The sequence below is a fragment of the Lemur catta genome, chromosome 16 (assembly GCF_020740605.2).
Source record: "Lemur catta isolate mLemCat1 chromosome 16, mLemCat1.pri, whole genome shotgun sequence".
Taxonomy (NCBI): domain Eukaryota; kingdom Metazoa; phylum Chordata; class Mammalia; order Primates; family Lemuridae; genus Lemur; species Lemur catta.
This window is the reverse complement of record NC_059143.1, coordinates 16,568,604-16,589,442: the sequence shown is the minus strand read 5'-3', so window position 1 is coordinate 16,589,442 and position 20,839 is coordinate 16,568,604. Positions and strand designations below refer to the sequence as shown.

General features: G+C 38.0%; 1 protein-coding gene across 1 annotated transcript in view; it reads right to left on the bottom strand.

The window, feature by feature from the left end:
* Positions 1-20,839, bottom strand: part of LOC123621709 (laminin subunit alpha-3-like) — a 75,052-nt gene that overhangs the window by 53,064 nt on the left and 1,149 nt on the right. Inside the window, exon 2 of the mRNA XM_045527618.1 lies at positions 362-514. Coding sequence (XP_045383574.1) covers positions 362-514 — 153 coding nt within the window. The remainder of the gene's footprint in view (positions 1-361; positions 515-20,839) is intronic.

Here is a 20,839-nt window from a genome sequence, read left to right as displayed (position 1 = left end):
ACACCCAGCTAATTTTTTTTTTTTTTTTTTTTTTGGTAGAAACGGGGTCTAACTATGTTGCTCAGGCTGGTCTTGAATTCCTGGGCTCAATCGAACCTCCTACGTCAGCCTTCTGAAGCACTAGCATTACAGGCGTGAGCCACCACGCCTGGCCTTTGTAACTCATTTAGTACATAAAAATGGGGATCTGCGTTGTGCTAGGCACTGTTCTGGGTTTTAAGGGAGGCAAATATTAATGTCACAGGTTTAACAATGATTAGTGAATTAAAACTGACGTTTGTTTTTTATAGTAATTATTGTTATGTCAAAAATCACCATAGAGACCGTGATCCAAACTCATGTTTCCATTTCAATAACCCACCTGCCCCAGATCCAAGGTGAGGTTGACTTTGTTGTACTGGGTGCCTGAGGAGAGAGGAGGGCTTTGCCACCACCGTTCCGATCCATCGATGGCGTTGGTGGCTGGGTGTGCCTTCCTGGGGTGCTCAGAGTTGCAATAGTCACAGAACTGGCCCTGAAAAACAAGGTTCTTTTTTTATTTTCAAGTAATTTTTCCTTATCAATTTAGTAAAAGAGGGACCAAACAAAGACTACGTTATATAACTTAGCGATGTCAGCCGTTAAATTTAATTATAATGTATTCTGAAGACAGCAGTAAGGCTTTCTCTTTTTCATTTAATCTTACACTATATCATCAGTTTTATACCTTGGTTGACCATGTTTCAAGGATATAGATTATATTTATCTTCCATCTTCTGTAGCTTTGTTTTTCTTGCTTCATACAACACTTTGGAAAGAGCCTGTTGTAATGTTTCCACTTCACTCTTGCAGTCCTACTCTGTGCAACTCCGTGTGGGGCCCCAGGTACGAAGAGGATCCCTGCCCACAGCCCCGGGTGGAGAAATTAAGTATACAAGTAATAGTCAGGGAAGTGGGGCACAGCAAGTGCCTGCAGAGCATGTGGAATGCCGGGGTCAAAGGTTGTAGCTATTCCAGGGTGGAAGAAGTAGCATTTCCGCTAATTGTGAGGATGGGCAGGACTTTGGTAACTGTCAGCGAGCCGCAAACAGGGAAAGCCTCCCAGGTGGAGGACACAGCATGGGCAAAGGCACAGAGGCCAGCTGGGCCAGTGTGCCACAAGTGTTGAAAGGCCAGCCTTGACATGCAAAGGGGGAGATGTGGCTGGCTATGAATACCATGGTGAGACGTCAGGAATTAATTCAGTAGGTAAATGGCATCTATTTTTACCTGGAGTGATATCTGTTTGGTATTATAATTTCTAACTCCTTATTGAATTACTCTTTTTTGGTAAGCAGATTCTTTTGATTCTGGTTTTTCTTTTGTTTTGGTTACTGCGTAATTTTACAGCCATTTACCATCTAAAAAACTGAACAGGCCAGGCATGGTGGCTCAGGCCTGTAATCCCAGCACCCTGGGAGGCTGAGGCAGGAAGATCTCTTGAGCCCAGGAGTTTGAGGTCAGCCTGGGCAATATAGCAAGTCCCCATCTCTACAAAATAAATAAGAAAAATTAACCAGGTGTGGAGGAGGCTGAAACAGGAGGATTGCTTGAGCCCACTGGGAGTTCAAGGCTGTAGTAGCTCCAGCCAGGGCAACAGAGACTCTGTCTCTAAAAAAAAAGGGTAAAACTAAAATAAATAAATGAATAAAAATCTGAACATAGGCCTTCCTTCTATGTTGAATATATTTTAACTGGGTCAAAGGATCATGCTTACCCAGGGATGGCCTTCACATACTTTGCTCCCAACTAAATTATCTTAGAATATAAAGAAGCAAATTATACCCATAGCCTCCCCAGAATGTGCTGTGACAAAATGGTACCTCTGGCCCTGGTCGGCATTTTAGAAGTTAACTCTTAAATGTTCAAAGGTAAATTTGCTCCTATCATGTGGCATTTTAGAAGTTAACTCTTAAATGTTCAAAGATAAATTTGCTCCTATCATGTAACCAATTGTGTGACCAAATGTTTTCATCTAATATGCAACTGATGGTTCTTTCATACATGATGAGATGTCTGTGTAGACATTTATCTTTGGACATTATATAAAAATATTTATACAACTCAGAAACAGCACATTGCGGGTATGTGGCCCCATCAGTCCATGAGGTCAGAGACTATGTGTGTGTCCTGTTCTTCCTCCTGTTGTTTCTGCCCAACACATTGCCTAGGACATAGTAGAAACTCAACAAAATAGTAATTTCATCAGAAATTTTGCAAAAAAATTTGGTTCTTTCCATAAAATTTATTACTATAATAAGGGGCTCAATTAATAACTTTTTAAGGTAGGACATCTAAACATTTATTACTAGTATTTTTCCCTTTGATGGTCTTTATTTTTTCCATTTTTTTCCTAGAGTACATTTTACCAGTTTAATTATTTGATGAGGGAATTAAAGTGCTATTCCTTGAACTTTAGAAAATTTACATCAGGTTAGAAGCAAATCTCTTCCTAAAATATGGAAACGTATGACTTACATTTATCTCCATCTCCATAGTATAGACAAGAGGAATGGAGATGATATTTTTTGTGTTGTTATGGTAATTCTCAATTTCAAAATAATAATAATAATTAAATGAACACTTATAGAGCACCTATTATACACTGGACACCATGCACTTCATATTTTCATACTAAGAGTATTATCACCTCTATCTTACAGATGAGGAAACAGAGTGGAGAGGTTACATAATTTTTCCAAGAATCACACAACTGGTAAATGGTAGAACTGGGACCTAAGTCCAGGACCCAGGGATAGATAACATGTTAACCGCTACCCTGTAACTCTCGTCCCCACTCTAGCAGCTGCAACTCTGGTTTATTAGACATCCATGGATATTCAGTAATAGATGTTATTTCCTGTAGTTAGTTTTAAAAGGTAGCCTTAACAATAGCCTAAACACCATAGTTCCAAGGCCTCTTTCATTTAGAATCATCTCATCATTTCTACTGATGTCCTAGTCCTTGTATAGCCCCAAATAAAACTGTCCACACCATGTAGCAGACTGGGTAAGAACACAGGCTCAGGAACTTTAGCACCTACTAATTGTGTGATCAAGGGCTAATTACTGAAATATACATTTTGAGAGTGAACAATAAATAATTTGAAAGTACACATTAAAAAACAATTTTATTGTCAAGACAGCATCACAATTATGTAGGTTAGTGTCAACATTGACATTTGGAAGTCTGACTGACATAATAGATAAATAAGTTAAAGGTGAATTCCTAGTAGTGAACTTTGCTCAGGTAATAAAAATGAGTCAGACTTTCTGTTTATTTCTACACCTGTCACTGGAAAAAACCTTGACAGCAAAGAGTGTATAAAAATAACTTATCAAGCTAATAATGCTAGTGATGATGATTTTTCTGAATTAACTGTTGCATTAGCTAAGTTTAGGTGGTACTTTTTGCCATAAAAAATAAGTTCTAAGAAAGATTCCACAAGCTTAAGTTGAACATTAACAAGCAAAAGTGTAACATACACTTACTCTTTGAAAAATAGAAAAATTTAGTCCAAAAAATTAATAATATATTTAAAAATTAATACTTACAAAGTCTAGCTTCTTTAAGGTACTCTTAAATTGTTAGTAAGAATTTATTATTCCAAAATTTTTATTAAAATATTCCTTCTCTTTCCTTTCATTTTTTTTATTCTTGAAATTTCAGTGATTTTTACTCTACATCTGAAATGTCATATTTACTGCAAATCAACCTGTGTGAAGAATCAAAAAGAATTTAGCAGTACCTTGGCGGAAATCAGACTGTGAATTTAGAAGTGAAAAAAATCAGAAGAATGACTTTTTTAAAAAGATGTTAAAAACCCTATCCAGCCTTCTAAGTCATTTTTTGTGAGATCTTTGTGGAGATTTAAATCTAAGTGGAAATGCTACATGGATGAGTAAACCTGAGGTTGAAGAATCTTCTCAGGGAGACCAAGGTTATAACTAATCTCTGACAGTAAGACCTTGGCACTAAGAAACAGGGTTTTGAGGGGAGACAATCTAATGCTGCTTTTTAAAAATGCAATACCTGATAATAGTTTTCAAAATAAAACTTGTACAGCAGAGGAGAAAAGAAACCATGGAACTTCTCAGACTGCAGATCACCGAGGAAGCCCTTTCCTTTCCATGAGTGTCACTAGGACAGACCACATTTATTTTTCTGTAGCCACATCTTCTAAGAGACACTTACATTAACTTTACTGCTTTGTATGAATACATGAAATAAAAGGGCTTATGTATTTGTCTTGCCATTTCTGATTCAACTTGCTGTTTTCAACAAGAATTGAAAGTAAAAATGGGCAGGAAACCAGAATAAGAAAGAGTTTTTAAAAACTGAGGCATGACTTTTAGAATAGAGGAAATAAAAGTGTTAATCATTTGTAGATGATAAAATTATTTACATTAAAATCCCAAATGAATACACTGGAAAAAACTGAGAAATACTGGGAGAGTTTAGCAAGGTGGCTGGATATGAGATTAATACAAAAGTTACTGCATTTCTGTACAATAGCAGCAAGCAACTAGAACATGTAATTAAAGAGAAAATACGATTTGCCACAGTCTTAGAGAACATCAAGTATCTCAAAAGAAATTTAACAATTAAAATTTTAAACTTTGGCCAGGCGCAGTGGCTCACGCCTGTAATCCTAGCACTCTGGGAGGCCGAGGCGGGTAGATCACTCGAGGTCAGGAGTTCGAGACCAGCCTCAGCAAGAGCGATACCCCGTCTCTACTAAAAAAAAATCGAAAGAAATTATCTGGCCAACTAAAATATATATATAGAAAAAATTAGCCTGGCATGGTGGCACATGCCTGTAGTCCCAGCTACTGGGGAGGCTTGAGGCAGTAGGATCGCTTAAGCCCAGGAGTTTGAGGTTGCTGTGAGCTAGGCTGACACCATGGCACTCACTCTAGCCCAGGCAACACAGCGAGACTCTGTCTCAAAAAAAAAAAAAATTGGCGATATTAAAATTAAGAATTTTAGTTCATCGAAGACACCTTAAAAATGTGAAAAGAAAAGTTTAAACTAGAAGATATTCACAATACACAAGTGGTAAATAGTCTTCAATGATGGCAGCCATCAATTCCTTCTCTCTCTTTCTCTCTCTCTCTCTGTGTCTGCCATTTCAGCCATCAAGAGGTGCATGCTATTTGTCCTGAGGCTAGCCTCTCCTCTTGACTCAAGATTAACTTTACTATGTGCTTTGTTGTAGTAAAAGTGTCACTCTGGGACATTCAAGCATAGGCCTTAAGAGGAATGGAAGATTTTGCTTCCTTCCTCTTACAAGTCAGCCTCCAGGTAAGAAGTCCAAGTACCCCCAAATCACCATGCTGTGACAAAGCCCAAAATAACCAATTGGAGAGGGGACATGAAAGAGAATCAAGACACCTTATATGTTAGTCCAGTTCATCCTTGCCACCAGCTGAATGCAACTGAGTTACCCCAACTGATAATACACAGAGCAGAAGAACCACTCAGCAGAGCCCAGTCAACCCACAGAATTATGAGGAGAGAAAAATGTTGTTGTTCCATTGTACTAAGTGAAGTATCCCAAGAATAGAAAAATAAGCACCACATGTACTCACCATCAAATTGGTTTCACTGATCATCACCTAAGAGCACATTCAGGAATAACATTGATTGGGTGTCGGGCAGATGTGGCTGGGGGAGGGGATGGGTGTATACATACATAATGAGTGTGATGTGCACTGTCTAGGGGATGGACACATTTGAAGCTCTGACTCGGGGGGTGGGGGGCAAGGGCAATATACATAACCTAAACTTTTGTACCCCCACAATATGCTGAAATAATAATTTAAAAAATGTAAAAAAAAATGTTGTTGTTTTAAGCCACTAAGTTTTGGGGTAATTTGTTATACAAGAATCAATAACTGAACAAAGAATATAAAATCAAAAAATTCTAATCAGATATATATATACCAAATTCCTACAAATCAATAAGAAAAGTATAAATAGTTTAACAGGAAAATGGGCAAAAGTAAGAAGAAGCATTTAATATAAGAGGAAACACATATGGCAATAAACATTTCAGGAAATGTTCACCAGCAGGGCAGAGTGGCTAACCCCTGTAATCCCAGCACTTTTGGAGGCTGAGGTGGGAGGATCGCTTGAGTCCAGGAGCTCACGGCTACAATGAGCTATGATTGTGCCACTACACTTCAGCCTGGGTAACAAAGTGAGACATTGTCTCTAAAAAAAATTTAAAAATAAAAATAAAGAAATGTTCACCATCATTAGGGATCAAGGCACACCACAATGCAATACTATTTTATATCTGTTCAATAGGCCTAAATTTAAAGTTTAGTGATAACAAGCATTAGAAAAGATATGGTAGGGGTGTAAATTGGTACAAAAACTTTGGAAACTATTTTGGCATTATCTCCTAAAGCCAAAAATTCACATTTCCTATGACACAGCATTCTACTCCCAAGCTAATAACCAAAAAAGAAACTCTTGCACAAGTTTCATGGTCTAATATTCAAGAATATTCATAGCAGCATTGTTCACAAGAGCAAAATCCTGGAAATAACCTAATTGCCCAGCCACAGTAGAGTAGATGAATAAATAGTTGTATATTCACATAATGAATAAATATACGAACAATAATGAATAAAGTAATATATACAATGAAACAATATAGATGAATCTTAGCAATCTAATATTACAAGTGAAAAAAGCATGATATACTTTTTATAAAGTTATGAGCAACCAAAATGAAAAGCACTTACTTTTTAGAAATACATACAGATGTAATAAAAACTATACACAAAGGAAAGCAAAGGAATAATAAAGGAATCAGGATGATAATTTCCTCAGATTGTAGGAAACAGAGGGAATGAGAGTAGGGGGGACAATATGCTTAGACATTGGTTACGATCAAGGCTTTATTTTTGGTTTAGGTAGCAAGTTTATGAATTCTTATTGCTATTTAAAATCCATGCATGCATATATATAATATGTATATTAAAGCAGGTCATGCAAGGACCAATGATAAGACCATGTCATTAACTGAGGGTTATGACTGATGCATAATCCAACTCTGTACCTGGGGTCCAATATTTTTTAAACAACCATGAATAATAAAAGCAGGATTAAAACTGATAGAAGAGAGGAGGGGGGCAGAGAGAGAAGAAGGAAGAGTCTTCCACCCTGTGATCAATTGTTCATCCATCCATGCCACAAACCTGTACTGATCATCACTCTGCACCAGACACTATTCCAGACAGAGAGAGAACACTCACTGGAAGATAAATGGGACAAGGGACTCACACTCTGAATTGTGTCAAGGCTGTCAGTATCTTTGTCATATGGGAAGTAGAAAATGTAATGAAGACGGCTAGAAAGAAAGGTGATAGGATTGTTCAAAAAAACAACAGAGTGAGCTCCAAAGTTGGTGGTCTCCAGGGCATAAGCCAATATTTGCCAAGGGGTCCACAGAGTGACGTACAATTTTTCAGAAGAATGGAAAAAAAATAGTTTCTCCCAGTTCCTAACATTTTTGTTGGTTCTTCTTAACTAAAAACCCTCTCATTTATAATATTTTAATATTAATATAAACACTGTATTGTTCTAAGAAACCAGAGGTTGATTATAGGCAGTGCTCTCTGACATAACTTCTGTTTTATTGTTTGAACATTCACTCACTTATTGAACTTATCCAAATTCCCTACCACGCATAGAGCACCATGTTGGACATTGGAGTGAAAACAAACAAAGGCTAAGAGTTGGATCCTCCCCTGAAGAGAGTGAGTGGGGGACAAGAGAAGTCACTCACCACTACACATAACCAAGACAGAGCAAGGGCAGGTGAGCCCAGGGGAGGCACACCATGCTTTACTTTGCTTAATCTCTACAACATTCAGTTTACATCAAAATATGCAAAACTTAAAGATGAAGAAACGAAGTCTCAAAGAGGTAAAGTGCCTCACCTCAATGCACACAACTAGGACGTGCGGGGACCAGGACCAGCATGTGGGTCTGGTGATGTCATGGCCAGGAACACCTCCCATCCTGACCAAGATGCTCTGCAAGCTACATCAAAGAGTCCTGACTTTGATTTGGATGGAGTGTGAGGCAGCACTGGAATAGCAATTACATGACTTTCCATATATCTGCCTACTACCGGATGTGTGGGAAGAAGCCAGCTCAGGAAAGATCCCTGTCTGGCAGAAGTGCAGATGCATGCCCTTACAGCAGCCACAGAAACCTCGGCAAGATGAGCATTTAGCCACATTTATCCATCAACAGCCCCATCACAAACTACCACATTCATGTTGCCATGAACCTCTACTCCTACCATCACTCACTAAGGTTCTGGAGGCTATGGTGAATAGCCATTTCTCAAAAGAAGACATACAAATGGCCAAGAGGTATATGAAAAATGCTTAACATCATTAATCATCAGGGAAATGCAGACTACAACAAGGTTTCATCTCACTCCAGTTAAAATGGCTTTTATCAAAAAGACAGGAGATAACAAATGCGGGCGAGGATGTGGAGAATGGGGAACCCTTGTACACTGTTGGTGGGAATGTAAATTGGTGCAACCACTATGGAGAACAGTATGGAGGTTCCTCAAAAAAACTAAAAATAGAACTACTGTATGAAACAGCAATCCCACTGCTGGGTATATACCCAAGGGAAGGGAATTCAGTTTATCTAAAAGATATCTGCATTCCCCTGTTTATTGCAGCACTATTCACAATAGCCAAGATATGGAATCAACTTCAGTGTCCATCAACAGATGAATGGATAAAGAAACTGTGGTACATATATACAATGGAATATTACATAGCTACAAAAAGAATAGAATGCTGCCATTTGCAACAACATGGATGGAACTGGAGAACATTATGTTAAGTGAAATAAGCCAAGCACAGAAAGACAAATCTCATATGTTCTCATTCATATGTGGGAGCTAAATATTAAAAACAATTGATCTCGTGGAGACAGAGTAGAATGATGGTTACAACAGGCTGGGAAGGATATTGGGGAGAGGGGATAAAGGTGAGATGGTTAATGGGTGCAAAAATATAGAATGAAGAATATTTGATAGTACAACAAAGTGACTACAATCAACAATAAGTTAGGGTATACTTTAAAATAACTAAAAAAGTGGAACTGGAATGAATGTTCCTAACACAAAGAAATGATAAATGCCCACAGTGATGGATACCCCGGTTACCCTGATTTGATGAATTCATATTGTATGCCTGTATCAAAACATCACATACACCCTATAAAGATACACAACAGTTATACACTTATAATAATTGAAAATAACATTTTTAATTTTAAAAAAAGAAATAATAGTATTTATATTATGCGCACAACTCAATAAAAACACATTGAGATAGTTTTAAAAAAGGAAATACCCATGTGCCAGACTTGGCACCATGCACTGTACATGCAGTAACTCCTAATTTTCATGACAAATCTATAAGGTGGCCACAGCATTGGACCCTTTTATAGATAGGGAGACAGAGGCACAAAGAGGGAGAGCAATTTGTCTAAGCATCCATCAGAGCCAAGATAGAACCCAGGGAAGAATGACTCCAAGAGGGGGCGCTGGAGAGGGGGAAAGGGAGGAGGGGAGAGGAGAACAGCAGGCCAGCGTAGCAGGTGCAGCAGCTGAGTCTGCTGGCACCTTGGAGAACGTGCTCCCGCTGGGCACCGCCTGCCTGTGAGTCAGACACAACCAGGTAAAGGAAGATGCTTTTAGGCTTCTCCATCCAGAGGCAACTGAGAGCTGTGTTTTTTCTATCTTGATAATGTTTCACTATATTCACTCTTTCACTCTCCTAGAAATTATTTCACACATTTTCCTCACTCCTCATCTCTTCAATTTGCTTAACTTGCTCATCTTCCTAATCCACAAACCTCCCTGCGTCTGTGCCCATACACCTGCCTTCCCTACGGTTGCTAGGGAGAAGCTGTGTTCCAAAGCTCCACTGCCCCAACACACATACCCGAACTCCCTCTCTCTGTCTCTCTCTCTCTCTCTCTCTCATACTCCCTCCTGCATCTCAGTCCCCTCCTTCTACTGGATCATTCCCATCAGGATTGATCAAACAAACATGCCTAAAACAAATATCCTCACATTTTCCCCTCACTCCACTGCACTGGACCCACACTGACCCTTGCTGTTTCTCAATCACACCACAGCTTTTCCTGCCTCAGGGTCTTCGCACATGCTGTTCCCTCTCCCAGGAACACGCTTCTCTCAGACTTAAGTCTCTTTTCAGAGAGGGCTTCCCTGACAATTCCATCTAAAGCAGTGCCAACCTCTACCACCCATTTCTGTCCACCTACATGATTTCTCTTCTTTCTCAGCAGGAATTACTAATCATTTGCTTTTCTTACTAACATCTTTATCAGCTTGTAACTACCCTGAGGGCAGGGACTTTGTCAGCCTTGTTCCCTACTATAAACCTAGATCAGTATGTGGCATAGGGTAGGCACTTAATATTTGTTGATTTAATTAATAAATTGAAATGAGGCCAGGTGCAGTAGCTCACACCTGTAATCGCAATCACTTGAGGCCAGGAATTTGAGACCAGCCTGTACTCACAGTAAGACCCTCCTTCTAGAAAGTTTCTGTAAAAATCAGCCAGGTGTGGTGGCGCATGCCTGTAGTCCCAGCTACTCAGAAGGCTGAGGCAGGAAGATCAGTTGAGCCAGGAGTTGGAGGCTGCAGTGAGCTATGATCACACCACAGCACTCCAGCATGGAAGACAGAGCAAGAACCCATCTCTTTAAAAAATAAATAAATAAAACGACATAAACTATAAGTCAATTGGTTACAAGTTAATTAGTGATTTGGTGATAGTGATTTTTAACCTGGGGAAGGGGTATTGCAGACTGATACCTGTGTCACTAAGCTCAGCCATTAAAAAGCACAGTCTAACTAATTCTAGACTTGCTTTTTCTACCCTAATGGAAATCTACTTGTTCCATTCCTCAGCGCCTCCCCAGAACCAGTTCTCAGCTCCTAACTTCTGACCACCTGCCTGCTCTGGCCAGGAAGCACCACTCACACGCACCTCAGTCCTCCCGTCTCTGCACAGAGTCTCTCTGGTTTTAGAGACTTCTCAGGTACCAACCTTTCTTGCTTATCATGGCTAAATCAGAGAGCAAAGAAAAAAATGCGATTCTTCTGGCCACACTGTTTCTTCATTATGATTTCTTTCCACTCAAAAAGAGGTTTCCCAGGCAACTATGCCTCATTCTCTGAATCTACTACATCCCATCACTTTGTATAAATGCCTTGTTATTTTGACTTTTTTACTTAAATAGGTTTCTCAACAATATTTAGTTAGATTGCTTACAATTTATTAAACACTGTGTTCCAGGTGCATTATGATTGACCCCATGTAATCCTGAGATTAACCTTGTGAACTAAGAGGTACTGGTATCCCCACTGTACAGATGATGCCACCAAGGCTCACAGGTCGCTTAACCTTTCTGTGCTTCAGTTTCCTCATCTGTGAAAGGAGCATGCTAATAAATTCATAAATTATTGTGATGGTAAGAAGTCAATATGTGTAAAGTGCCTTAGAACAGTGCCAAGCATCAGTGAGTGCTATGTAAGCGTACGTGAAATCAACATCCTGCAGCAAACAGAGGAGCAAGACCCCTGTTTACTCGGCTGTTCCTCCTCCTCGCCATTCTGTCCTCCTTCTTTGGTGTCACTCCTGTACATAGTATGTGCAGCATTTGGCTCAACTTCAGAATAATGAAGCAACTGCTTCTTTTTTCCATCTCTCACAATTAAGACGTGCATAAATAATCACTTAAAACCCATATGTCCCTCTAGCTAGTATTCATTTATTAGTTCCACATGCATTTTCTGAGCTTCTAGGATGAGAAAACCACTGAAGAAATGCACTATGCTTGTGACACTGAGAAACTGGCAGGACACATGGGACTCGGTGAGCTGGTGTTTCCCGGGGCAGTTTCCACACTGCTGGCATGAGCCATCTAATCAGTGCCCTGCTGGCTCATCCAAACAGTTCTTTTTTGCAAAGAAGAAAAAGGCTCCCTGCCTCTGAGCAGATGAAGCCCTGCCCAAGGGGGATTTCAGGCTGCACTCACCTCCTTGGCCAGGAATCCCTCTATACAGCACAAACACAGGCAGCGCCACTGACTTAGACCATGGGCTTAGACCACTGAGGTACCATTTAATAAATCCTTTCCTCACTAGGCAAATGGTTCCAGAATGTTGAGCAAGAGTTAACACAGGTTTCATAAATCCCTAAATCACAACCAGAAACAAATTTATAATCTGGAAGAATGTATTATTGTCACCTAAATTGACCTTAGAAATTAAACTCTCCTCCCAAAATGTTATTTTAGCTGACAAAAAAGAAGTATCCCTATGTAAACAAATAATATCTAAACTGGTTATTAACATAGTACCAAAACAATTTAACATTTCTATACTATAGAAAGCTATAGAAGTCTTTATGCCTACAGTTTACTTAGCATGCCAAATATTTTCAGTATATAATGCACCATACATTTCATCATTTCATTATTAAAAGGACTTTAACCAATAATTTTAAATGATTATTTTGACAAACCATTTTTGTGGCTTACCACTTTAAAAGTATTTTTTTTAAGACAGGATCTCGCTCTGTCATCTCAGCTAGAGTGCAGTTGCATTATCATAGCTTACCACAACCTCAAACTCCTGGGCTCTAGCAATCCCCCTGCCCCAGCTTCCCAAGTAGCTTGGACTACAGGTGCCCACCACCATGCCCAGATAATTTTTTCACTTTTTGTAGAGACAGGGTCTTTTGTAGAGAACTCCTGAACTAAAGTGATCCTCCCATCTCAAGCTCCCAAAGTGCTAGAATTATAGGTGTGACCCACCATGCCCAGCCTAGAAGTCTTATTGAAGAAAAATTTTTTCACTCCATGAAAAAACTCAACATTTGTGAGCACTAATGACCCAAGAAATGTACTAAGTAGTCTTTATCCTTCCAGTAAAACTGTAAGATAGGCACTATTATTAATCCTATTTTATACACAGGAAAACTGAGGTTATAAAATTTGCCAAAGTCAAAGAACAGACAGTGTTAGAATTTAAACGCAAGTCAAATTTGCAGAGCCAGATAGAGTTCTTCACCACTAAGTGAGAATGGTCTGCTAACACATATAATGAGGTGACACTAAATTTTCCATCATAGGAGTTTCCCTGATCTTTTAAGAAAAGTAGGCCTTAAAAAGGCTAATAATTGGCTGGGGGCAGTGGTTCATGCCTGTAATTGTAGCACTCTGGGAGGCCAAAGTGGGAGAATCACTTGAGCTCAGGAGTTCGAGACCAGCCTGAGCAAGAGCGAGACCCCATCTCTATATAAAAAAAAAAAGGAAAGAAAAAAATGCTAAAAATCATCTACAGAGAGGATTTTGTCTGGATACTCTTTGCATCCTTAGCATCTAGCATGGTACCTGGCACATAATAGCCAATTAATAAGCATTTGTGAATGAATAAATGAGTTAAAAGAAAAATAAATTAAAGGCATACAGATTGGAAAGGAAGAAGCAAAACATATGTAATCACATATGTAGAAAATCCTAAAGAGTCTACAAAAAAGTTACAGCAAAGTCACAGGGTAAAAGATCAATATGCAAAAATCAACTGCATTTCTAATTATAGATGTGCGTGTATATAGGAGTTAGTAGACATACATATAATTCCTAGCTCTGTTCAGTGAAAGGGACTGGAAGCAATGATACACCAGTATAATAACAATGAGCCACCTACCAATCCATCCATATCTTGGTTTCCAAACACCACACTCAATAAAAGAAAGCAGAACTCCCTTAAGAATTAGTTGATTCCAGGGATGGAAGAGAGAAAATTAAAATTCCCAGAGAGTAAGCACTCAAAAAAAAAAAAAAAAAAAGTGGGATGTCACAAAAAATTGTGGAGTAGGGAGCCCAAGGATCTATCCCTCAGCTGAATTAATAAGTAACATGGATAAAAAAACTGTCAGAATCAACTTTTTCAGAACTCTGGACTCTATTCAAAAACCTACAGTAACTTATAATCAGAGAATTTGAAGATAGGTCAATTGAAATTATCCAGTCTGAAGAACAGAAAAAAAAAAAAAAAAGAATGAAGAAAAATAAACAGAGCCTAAGGGATCTGTGGGATGTCATCAAGCAGACCAACATACACATATGGGAGTCCCAGAAGAAGAGGAGAGAGAGAAATGGAAGAAAGGGTATGTGAATAAACAATGGCTGAAAACTCCCAAATTGATGAAAGACATAAACCTATCCAAGAAGCGCCACAAAATCTAAGTAGGATAACTCAAAGAGATCCACACAAAGACACACTATAGTCAAACTATCAAAAGACAGAGAGACTATTGAAAGCAACAAGAAAAAAGCAATTCATCACATACTAGGAATATGCAATAAGACTGATGGCCTATTTTTCATTAAAAACCATGGAGGCCAAAAGGCTATGAGATGACATATTTACAATGCTCAAAGGAAAAAACTGTCAGTCAACAATTATATCCCCAGTAAAACTATCCTTCAAAAGTTAGAGAGGAATTAAGACATTGCCAAATAAACTAAAGCTGGAGAAATTCATTGCTGGCAGAACTGCCCTACAAGAAATGCTAAAAGGAATCTTTTAGGCTGAAATGAAAGAACACTAGACAGTAAATCAAAGCCATACTAAGAAATAAAGAACACCAGTATACGTAACTGCATAGGTAAATATAAAAGCCAGTATTATTATATTTTTGGTTTATAACTCTTTTTTTACATGATTTGAAAGACATGTGTATAACAATAATTGTAAATTTATGATAATGGACAACAATATATAAAGATGTAATTTGCAACAATAATAACATAAGGAGTAAGAATAGTTGTATAAGAGCAGAATTTAGAATGCTATTGAAGTTAAGCTGTTATCAATTCAAACTGGATTGTTACAAATTTAGGATGCTAATTGGAATTCCCAGAATAATCACCAAAAAGAAACTAAAAAATATACAGAGGAAACGAGGAGGCAATCAAAATAGTACACTAGAAAAATCAATTAAACTACAAAAGAAGGCAGCAATAGAAGAATTGAGTAAACAAATAAGACATATAGAAAACAAATAGCAAAATGACAGAAGTCCTTCCTTATCAGTAATCACTTTTTAAAAATCACCACTTAAAAGGCAGAGATTACACAATGGATTTTTTTAAAGACATGATACAAACATATGCTGTCCACAAAAGACTCATTTTGGATTCAAAGACACAAACAAATTGAAAGTGAAAGAATGGAAAAGATATTTCATGTGTATAGTAACCAAAAGAGAGCTAGGATGATGATACTAATATCAGATAAAATGATTTTCAAATCAAAAACTGTTACAAGAGACAAAGAAAGACATTACATATTGACAATAAGATCAATCTATCATGAAGATATAATAATTTTAAACATATATGCACCAAACAACAGAACCCCAAATATATATGAAGCAAAAATGGAAAGAATTAAAGGTAGAAACAGACAGGACTTCAATACTCCACTTTATAATGGGCAGTTTCTTAAAAGTTTAAACTTACTATACAATCTACCAATTCCACTCTGAAAAATCTACCCAAGGAAACAAAAATATATGTCCACAAGACTCACATTTATATTTATTTATAATAGCCAAAAACTAGAAATAATTCACTAGGTGAATGGATAAAGAAAATGATGTATATATATATATATGATATATATATACAATAGAATAGTACTCAGTAATAAGAAATGAACTACTGAATCATGCAACAATAGGAACAAGCCTTAAAAACATTATGCTAATAAAAGAAGCCAGACACAAAAGATCATGTATCGTATGATTCCATTTATAGGAGATTTCCAGAAAAGGCAAATCTATAGCAACAAAAGCAGACCAGTGGTTGCCTGCAGATGGCAACAGATTTCAGGAGTGAGTACAACAGGCATGAGAAACGTTTGGGGGCTAAAGGAAATGTTCTAGAACTGGATTCTAGTGATAGCTGCTCAAATCTATAAATTTACTAAAATTTTTTGAATTATTACAATGGATATATTTTATGGTATTAATATTTAAGTTATGCCTCAATAAGAAAATTGACGCACATGCTTTGATAGTTTCGGTAAAAGATATGAAGAAAACATGTAGTTTTCACATTAACATGTATACTAAAGATGTGCAACATAGAGTTATCTTTCTGGAATGGTTTAGATACAGTCTTCTTACAAGTAAAGAGGTGGAAATAATGATAACATTTTATACTCTCCTTTCTCTCTGCCTGTACTTTTTTTTCTGTCAGATTAAATGATCCAGATCCTCAATGACAATAGTAAATCAGAGCATAAAGCAAAATCTTTTAATTCAAAGATTGAACATTTGCAGTCCCAACTGTTCACCAGCAACCCCAAAAATCCATGAGCTCCAGTAATCTATGATTTATTGAGGAACAAATTTAAATTTCTTAAAGTGTGGTGTATGGAACCCTTCTTCTTAGCTAGTGGCTGAACTTGGCTCTCCAAAGGAAAACACTTTTGTTTGTCTTCTCCAAATGTTTTGTACATAAGCTTCTATTACTGAACTTTGGCTAATGTCCACAAACATGGAAAAACTATTAGCAAAACCTCTTTTTTTTTTTTTTTCTGGAGACAGGGTCTTGCTCTGCTGTCCAGGCTGGAGTGCAGTGACATGATCATAGCTCACTGCAGCCTCAAACTCCTGGGTTCAGGCCATCTTACTGCCTCAGACCCCCAAGTGTCTGGGACTATAGGTAAGCGCCACCATGCCTGGCTAATTTTTTTATTTTTTGTTGAAACGGGGTTTCACTATGTTGCCCAGGCTGGTCTCGAACTCCTGGCTTCAAGCAGTCCTCCCACCTTGGCCTCCAAAAGTGCTGGCAGTACAGGCATGAGCCACTACACCCAGCCCAAGGAAAGTCACTTTTTAAAAAGAATCATTCACCCTTAGATTGCTGACTGCAGTCATTTGTCTGAAGGCTAAAAACAACTTATCATTAATAATCGTCAAAAATATATCAATGGACATATTAGATTCTGTCGTAGATTTCCCAGCTCTCACTTGGGATTTTCACCTCCGTTTCACAAAGGAAAAGGCCCTCATTGAAGCTAACAAATGATTTTCCTTCACAATAGTTCTATAAACAGAGCCTTAGTGAAGTTGAGTTTCCTGTTTATGGCCATTAGTCCAATGTACACAAACACACAACTGAGACTGCTTTGTGGCTTATAGCAAACACTTTCACTCATGTGTGTACATTTCTCTATCAATATCATTCAGATTAAACAAACACACTTTCCTATACATAAATGAAGGAATGTATAAAAGAGGTGTTGAACTGTCAATGTACAAAATCAAGGTCACATATTTGATGAATATGTGTATTTCATCCCTTATGAATATAGTGTTTATCCTAAGCTAAACTAAACAAGGTTATATTTTCAAGACAGCCTTTTATTTCCATTTTATCATCACCTCTGTCTGACGTCTTAATAAGTAATAATATCGTTAGATTCCATAGGTAAGTAAACATTGAAAATGAAAGCACAAAGTGTGACATATTTCAGGTGTAATTACTTTTCAATACAATAGAATTAATTGGTGTATTTCTCAGGTTTACCCTGCACATTAACTGCTTTACAGCCTTTAACTGTATCTTCACTCCACCATCCCCTCATTCAACATTTCCTGAGCACCTAAACTGTTCCAGGTTTTGTGTTAAGCACTGAGGATACAACTGTGAACAACACACACAGGATCCCTGAATCACAGAACCCTCAGACATCAAAAACTTAATGTCTGAGCAGTAACAAGTATATCAAATCTTTTTAAATGAATCTTAAGTCCAGAGAAACTACAGTGAACATTTTCACACAGCAAACAAAATTCAGACTTTCTAAATGTTCTGCCTTTTGACACATGCTACCATTCCAATATCAGCATTGTTGTTATAGATTTCAAAAACAAAACAAAACAAAAAATCATAAAACCAGGTTTTATTCTAAGATGATCTTTATTGATTTTTTTTTTTTTTTTTTTTGCAAAATCCTCTTGGCCTAAAATTCTAAATCCTGGCTGGCCCCAAAGTTCTATTTTTAGAAAGTTCAAGGAATAGAACTATTTTAGTTAACTCTTCTCTATTTCCTGTCTTGTGCTATACATGGGCAGATTCAAGATAATCATGACTCAGATACAACCAAATGATTAATCATAATCTCTCTTCCTTCTCCCATCCGTCACTCACCACCTTCTCTCTTTTCTGAAAGGCAAATGTGTGCAAGCTGCTGCCAACACTGGGCTAGAATGAGCGTCTAATATTCCAGCCTTTGGAACTCAGCTTCCCCTTCTCAGCCCTGACATGATTCTCTCACATCAGCAATTAGTACACCTTCCCCAGCTCTCAGCTATGAAAGCAGATGGCACTATTCAGCAGGGCTTTTGTTCACCTCATGTTTTGAGGGGAGAATAAGATGTAATGCCGGATAGCATTCTCTTTCTGCAGGCTACACCTCGGCCTAGGGAAACAGTCTGCTGAGTGACTCATTAAAGTTACTTCCTACTCCATCAAGGACTGGGAGCCTGTGTTTAATGACCTGTATTGGAAACTCAATTAGAACAGGAAACATGATTTTTCTGGGCCTTCAGAACAGCAGTGTGAACCTATGAACACTCAGTAAAACACCAGCTGAGGAGGGTCGTGCCTACCTGGGCACATCTGGGGGAGAGGAGACAGCTGAAGACCCTTCTGACACCTTCCTTCAAGTCTACCATGATTAGAACAGTTCTCTCCAAAGTTGGGTGTGCTACGCGATGCGGTGGGGTGCAGGAAGGAAATATTAAAGCTTCTGTTTATCCTTATTTTACTTTAAAAATGAAGAAATTTCGTGTTGCTAATATTTAATCCTCAAATTGACTTAGGGGCTTTCACCCATCCCACAAATCAGCTGGTAACAAATCTCCAAGCAGGGGTGGGGAACCTGTGGCCCTGGGGTCACATGTGGCCTTCTGGATCCTTGAGCACAGCCCTTTGGCTGAATCCAAATTTTACAGAACAAATCCTTTTATTAAAAGGGGTGCAGTAGAGAAAGAGGAAGCTCCTCTTGCCTCCTTTGGTGCTTAAAAAAGAACAATCTTGAAATCAGAAGGCCGCAGATTCCCCACCCCTGCCAGAGTGTCTACCCAAGGGAGGTGCCACCAGGCTGTCATCTCACCATGACACATGGCAGTTTACAAGTGCCAGGTTAAGTGGACATGTAGATACCATGCTCCTAAATAGCAGAAAAGTCACAACCCTATATTGAAATGGGAAGAGACCATGAAATTCTTTTGACCACACAGGGCTCACTGTTATTTCACGGTAAAATACTTAAAAGACCTTTTAAACTTAAAGATTAGTTATATGGGGCTTTTTTTCACAAAAATTCCAAATTTGCTGACTTTTGCTGGGATGACAAGTTACCACCAGTAATATACTACCCGATAGGTATTTACAGAACAATAATGGCACTTACTCTGTCCTATCAAAGTAAAGGTGTCATTTTAACAATGTGTGTAAAAGTAAATAGTGAAAAAGAGAATTTTGAAAAATATATGTTTGGAAATGTTTCCATCTATTGTTGATGAAAAGATAGAAATATGTAACTCTAAAAATACTCACATTTGCACATTTTAAAAACATGGAAACTGAATTTTCTAACACATCTTAACATTTTCCAAAAGAAGACTTGAAATGAGTATTGAATCTATTGTTTAAAACATTAAAATGCAACACCTTCCTACTAGGAAGTGCTGAATACAACTTGAAAAGTGAACAATTACTGGCCAAGTTTCTACTTCTAAAAGTTTTAGAATAACTGAAGGATGGAACAGAGATATGTGTACCATGATGTAGTGAGCTCAGACAGCATGAGACCCACGCAGTCACATGGGACCCCACACTGAGAAGTATCCCTCATTTAGTTTACTGCCCTACTGGCACCATCTTGAAATTTTTAACAATTTTTGAACAAGGGCCCCAAAATTCCATTTTGCACCGTACATCATAAATTATGCAGCTGGTTCTGGAACTCAGTAGTCAATGCAGTGCTTCCATTTCAATCTACATATTTTTGAGGTTATCTTTTCAGCCAGGACAACAATACTAAAATCAAGTATTAATATAAAATCAACTTTGTTGTATCATAAGTGCTAAACTAAACTTGTCAAAAGTATACACATAATTACATTTGCATATTGTATATTTGTAAATAGTTATACACAATCACAAAATACAGAAAGCAAAATTATTTGGAGGCTGGTAAAGAAAATTAAAAGTATTTTCATCAATGTTATTTTATCTTTTTAATTTCTTTTTGCATGTTTATAATATGCACGATATATTAATATGGTAACACATGCATATAATTTATAAATAAATAAGCATATATAGCACTACATGTTCAACAACTTGTCATTTATGGCAGTGCACAGTCATAAGAGTTTCTAAAACACTAACCTAGATGCCCAGCGATAATCTTGCACTTTTGGACCCAAACTCCAAAATTACTCCCGCTTCCGGCAACACTTCCTATTCCTCAACAATAGTTTCCAGAAGAGGGAGGCAATTATGGTTTAGTGTAGAGGATCCTAAGGCAGGACTGGATGCAAATTCTGCAGCCGCACCTAATGAAGCAGACACGTTTCTTAACCTCCTCCCCGATCACCTCCCAGCGCTGGTGTGCGGGTGAGTAAGCGCCCTGCCCACCGCGAG